The 5,286-nt window shown below is 40.1% G+C and overlaps 1 protein-coding gene across 1 annotated transcript in view; it reads left to right on the top strand.

Moving 5' to 3' along the window:
• R3HDM1 (R3H domain containing 1) overlaps positions 1 to 5,286 on the top strand; it is a 51,694-nt gene extending 46,408 nt beyond the window's left edge. Inside the window, 5 exon segments of the mRNA XM_017740162.1 lie at positions 39 to 208; positions 403 to 553; positions 1,828 to 1,907; positions 2,708 to 2,792; positions 3,819 to 5,286. Of these exon segments, the coding sequence (XP_017595651.1) occupies positions 39 to 208; positions 403 to 553; positions 1,828 to 1,907; positions 2,708 to 2,792; positions 3,819 to 4,177 (845 nt within the window). The 3' untranslated portion in view covers positions 4,178 to 5,286.

The raw sequence follows: 5,286 nt of genomic DNA, 5'->3' as shown, positions 1-5,286 counted from the left end.
GGCGCGCGCCCTGCCCCCTGTGGTCTCTGGTTTCGCAGCCGCAGCGCCACCGCCCGCCGGGGGGGTGGTAATGATGCAGCTCAACGTGCCCGGCAGTGCCGCGCCGCGGAACCCGTCACCTCCGCAGAGGAAACCCGGCAAGTACTACTGTGATCACCCCCGCGGGCACAAGGCCACGGAACTCAGCACTTTAGACGGTGCTGCACAGGTAGGAGCCGCTGGTTTGCTTCTCCAGGATGACTTAAAATATGCATAAATTCTGTATTTTTTCAAAAGTTCTTTCTGGGGAATAAAAATCTTGCTCTGATGATACTTAATAGAGCTATTTTAACTTCATTTAAGTCTTTGAAGGCTCTGGGTGCTGTTCAGCCTGTTCAAACCTTAACATGTCATTTATTCCAGTTGCAGCATAGTCCTCAACTGGGCAGCCCTGTCACCTCACCGGCCCAATCACCAGCACCAGCCCAGCTGTCAAACATGAAGAACATCCGTCCCACACTGACACCTCTTTCTATTGTGTCCCAGTTTTCTAGACCTTTTGTCCCTGGACAAGGTATGTTTTTAGTTAACTAAAATGTGTGTGTGGTTTCTATGTGAATGTTTTATAATAGAAGCTGTATGAGGATTTTCTGATGAGCATGGCTCACTTTAGGAGTATTGCTATTGAAGCAGAATCACCAAAATTATTTAGTCAAGCATCATTTAAAATTTCACCTTATCACTCTGTACTGATACTGTCCCCCATATCTTCAAAGGCTTTTCATCTCATTAGTGTGAGTTTCCATAACACATTGACTTTCTCATAGTGTTAAGTTTCCCATTTCAGCATTGAAAATATTAATAAAATGTTTGCTAGAATTTAGCTTCAAGTCTTAACCATAAATCATTAGTTGATAATGCACTGAATCAAACCACTGCCTAAGCATGTATTCTTCATTCCTCTGTAGAACAACAAGCATGATGGGATAGAGCCTCTAGCCAGGACTGTACCTCAGTTAGTATTTCAGATAGGACCCAGCCAAAGACACAAAAAATTCCTTGTAGAAGAATTTCAATCCTCTGCTGCCATGTCAACAGAAAGACAGAAAATGGGGAGTTTTCACTGAGATGGGATAGTACATAATGTTTAAAAAAAATTATATAAACCCCCTTTGTCAGTGAGTAAAAGCATCCTGGTAAAATTACCAAACTCAAAATTAACAAGTCCGTTTTACAGAAAGATTTACTTTAAATCAAAACTTACAGAAAATTCTGTATGTCTCTCTTATTGATAAAGAAAACCTTATTTTCTTGTCTTTGTCTTACCTGTTGCACAGTCTTTGTCATTGCTTTGTATTCTGATGATGTAAAAATTCCAGGTGGCCTGTTTGAAGCACACCTCTTAGCTCCCTCAATCTGCTGTGATCACTGAAAGTGCATTGTCTAGTGCATTGTCTTTGTGGATCCTTGTAACATATAGGAGTGTGAACAGAGACCTGGCTCTAATCAGGGCTATAACCATGAAAATGACTAAATTAGCATGCTGAGAGGAGCTTTAGACTTATTAAGCTCATTTTGAAACAAAAGGACTTATCTAAGACTGCAGTGAAGAAAAACTTTGAGTGTAATCCCTAAATACCAAAAAGCTTGTACCTTTTCACCTTGGGATCAGGACGTGGCTGACTGACACTGATGGAATCAGGGCAGCTCTGAGTTAGCCCAGCCAGACACTCAGCTTTGTGCACAGCAATTCTGCTTTCTCTTCTGTGTAACATACTCAGTGTGAGAGGGACTTGGAGGAAGATTTCCTGTAACAGAAAAACCCTTCTAATTACCTTTCTCTTTAAGGAGATGCCAGATACCCATTGCTTGGCCAACCCCTGCAGTACAATCCATCTTTGTTACGTGGACAAGTAACAAGCCAACAGGTATTAAAAGAGAACAATCTCATGGCAACAATGAAAAAAAAACAATTCAAGACTACCATTACAACCATCTTGAATAGGGGAATGTGTTACTGCACTTGCAGAGTAATTGAGTGGAAGGTGCTTGCTTTGCAATAAGTTTTATTCTGTGTCTATACTCCCCATTGTTCTTGTTTGTTGTATTAAAAAAAAGTGAGAAACATTTATCTGAACTTCGGCTTTTAGGCACAATGTAGATAATGGATTTTTTTATTTTAAGCAATTCACTATAGCTAATTCCGAAAATCTAAAGGGGACCCTTTGCTAAAAGGATTTTCTTTTATTCAAGTAACCATTTCTAAAAAAATACAAAATACATGCAGTAATTTCTGAACAAAGAGTGGGTTTGTTCCTTATAAGAAAAACAAACCCAAAATATTGGTGTTAGCAAAGTTGAAAAGTCTTCCCGTCCATATAATTTTTGGGACACGCAGACCCCGTCTGCCTCTACCTTGCTCAGTTCTACCCAATGCCAGCTAGAGGATGTGATGACTAGGGCAGGGGCATGTTCTTCCAAGATGATTTAAGGTGATTTTTTTTTCCCCCCCATCATTGCCTCTCTTTCTTCTGTAGTGAAGGATTGAATGTGCCTGACTGTAGGATTATAAAATGCAATAACTAAAACTGGATGGGAAAACCTTCTCTGTCCCGTGGTAGTGCAGGTTATTTTTCCAGACATTCCTCTGCACTGCTTTTCACTGAGCTGACTAGAAATTTTAAGATGGATTGTTATTTAAGTACACCCTTTATGTCAATCTTTCCAGTGTCAGCCTGGAAACAGACATGGGAACAGGGGAAAAAAAACAGCAAAGAAGGCTGCTTCAGCAGATCTCGGTGCAGGAGAACCAGGTATGGAATTTCTGACCGACACAGTCCTCCAGAAAAATGAATTATGGTGATGGGCTGGGAATGTACAAGAAAAGCACAGGTGAGAAGGGCCAGAGTGAAGAGTAATTGCACAGGAACAGACATGGCAAACACTGGAAACATAAGGAGGGAGAGGCAGACACGATCTGGAGAGAGGAGGAAAGGGAGGTTAAATGGGAGAAGTGTAGCTTTGAAGGCTGGAGAGAAGACCAGAGAAGTTCAGGATTGCAGAGTATTAAAAGAAAGATCAAGTTTGTCAGTTTACTGGACCTAAGTTCTATGATATTGTTACATTAAATATTAATTATACACACTCCTGCTTCCTTTTACTGGTATAACAAGTGAAATTTGACATAAACCACAAATTAGTTTGTGCTTTTTGGAGTTGCTTTTTTTTTTTAAGTTTTTCCCTTTCTAATATATATTAACACATGGATTTGGGGGACATACTAGGAGATCTACAGATCAGCGCCTTGGAATTGGTAAAGATGTCATTCAAATAAAATCTGATGGCATCTATCTTCATACCTTTACTGGAAGGAATTTTTGCTGCAAGTGTTATCTACTGTCAGCTCTTCAAAGAAAGTTACATATAAATCCATTTTTTCTAATGATTTAGTGGAGAGGATTTTTTTGGAGAGAAGACAGACTAGTTTTTTTGGCATGGTGATGTGTGAAGAGTTACCAGGCAAGGCCAGCGAGATGCTATAGTGAGTTCTCAAACCTGCAGTAAAATGAGTTGTTGATGATTTTCTTATTTTCCCCTCTTTGTTCTGAGGACCCTTTTTGTATTTCCTGCTTTTATTTGCACGCTTGTACAAATAAGCAAATTGTATTTGTAAGCAGTGCTAACTGTGAGACCAAAGGCTCTCCAGAATATGAGGAAGGCAAAGCAGATTTGGTATCAGCCAACTGGAAATACAAGTATGAAATAAGTCATTTTCCACTGTGGGTGTTGTATCATTAAGTGCAATGACCAATTTAGATTCACTGTTTTTCTTCTTTCAGTTGTGGGAAAAGTTCTAGAAATTACTGAACTGCCAGAAGGCATAACTCGTATGGAAGCAGAGAAACTCTTTGGGGAACTGTTGAAAGTGGGTGCCAAGATCCGGTGGCTGAGGGATTCCCAGTGCCTGCAGACGCAGCAGCGGCGGTTCTGCGGCGCTGGGGACGGCAGTGGGGGCACAGAGCCACCCCGGGCCGGGGACTTGGCGTCCACCTACACGGTTCTGGCCACCTTCCCCACCATGGCGGCCGCACAGAGCGCGCTCAAGAGACAGAGCAGTACCTCAGTGAGCAAGTTCCGCCTGAGAACCAGCAAGAAGCACTACGACTTCCACGTCCTGGAGAGGGCCAGCTCGCAGTAGCAGTTACACCGCTGGACACTCGGCCTTTACTACTGCCATGTCCTCCCTCCTTGATTGGTTTGATGTCATGGGGTTTCTGTTCTCTTCATAGAGACTCCTGGGATGTTTTGTCACATGACATTTGCCATTGAAGAATAAATAGCCCAGTGAATCCAGCAAGATGAAGAAAAAAATTTACAGAGTTAATTCCAGACAATAGCAAGGAATCATCTTTGCGACAAGCAGCTTTCTGTAAGGAATGCTGCTGAAATGCCCCCTACTTTTATAGTAGTTTTGTTTTATATTTTTGAAATCTTGTATCAGATCCAAAGTTCTATTGTACAGCAGATGTTCATAAAAATCCATATGCAGATTTGTATTTTATAATCCCTTTTCACAGCCAGCACACAGCTGTCCATTCCAAGGCAGGAACCTGAGGATTGGTGGAGGGGAAAAGAGAACCATTCTCAAGGAATTGTATTCATTTTCTAGCAAACTACCCAAGATCTTCAAGTTAACCTGTTCTTTGTCCCTTATGGGTTTTTTCTTTTTTTTTCCTTTTTTTCTTTTTTTTCCTTTTTCTTCTTTTTTTTTCTTTCTCTTACTTTTCTTCTTTTTCTATTTTTTTTAAAATAATATCATTTTACTAGCTAACTCCTTAGGTGGTTATTTTCTTTTGCAATACATTCAAACAATGTCAAAAGAAATTACAAGTTTGTACCCTTGAAGAATTTGCTTCTGATCCAGCAAGTTTAATAATTACTAAAAGGGGAATATGAATAGGTTACGTGTTCACTGAATCACATTTTAATATTTCTTTTTAGCAAAAGTGTGAAGAAACTTTATGTATCTTCATACAAGTGACAAAATGTTTGCACTTTAATTGTGTTCCCACCAGTATGGGTCTCTTTCTCTTCCTTTTCACGCTAAGATAATTGTGTTTGATAAGTGCTGGAAACCTTTTTAATGGTTTAAGTTTTCATCATTTGCAGATGCTCACTGGACATTAAAGATTCATTGCACATAAATGAAACAAAACTTTTTTCAACTTGTGTAATTTGCAAGTCTGTACAATGTGTGCTGATGCAAGCCTTTTTCAGTTCAAAAGAATAAATGTTTACAAACACAAA

This window comes from Corvus brachyrhynchos, unplaced genomic scaffold, assembly GCF_000691975.1.
Source record: "Corvus brachyrhynchos isolate BGI_N302 unplaced genomic scaffold, ASM69197v1 scaffold126, whole genome shotgun sequence".
Taxonomy (NCBI): domain Eukaryota; kingdom Metazoa; phylum Chordata; class Aves; order Passeriformes; family Corvidae; genus Corvus; species Corvus brachyrhynchos.
The sequence above is the reverse complement of the archived record's forward strand: the minus strand, read 5'-3'. Positions and strand labels throughout refer to the sequence as shown.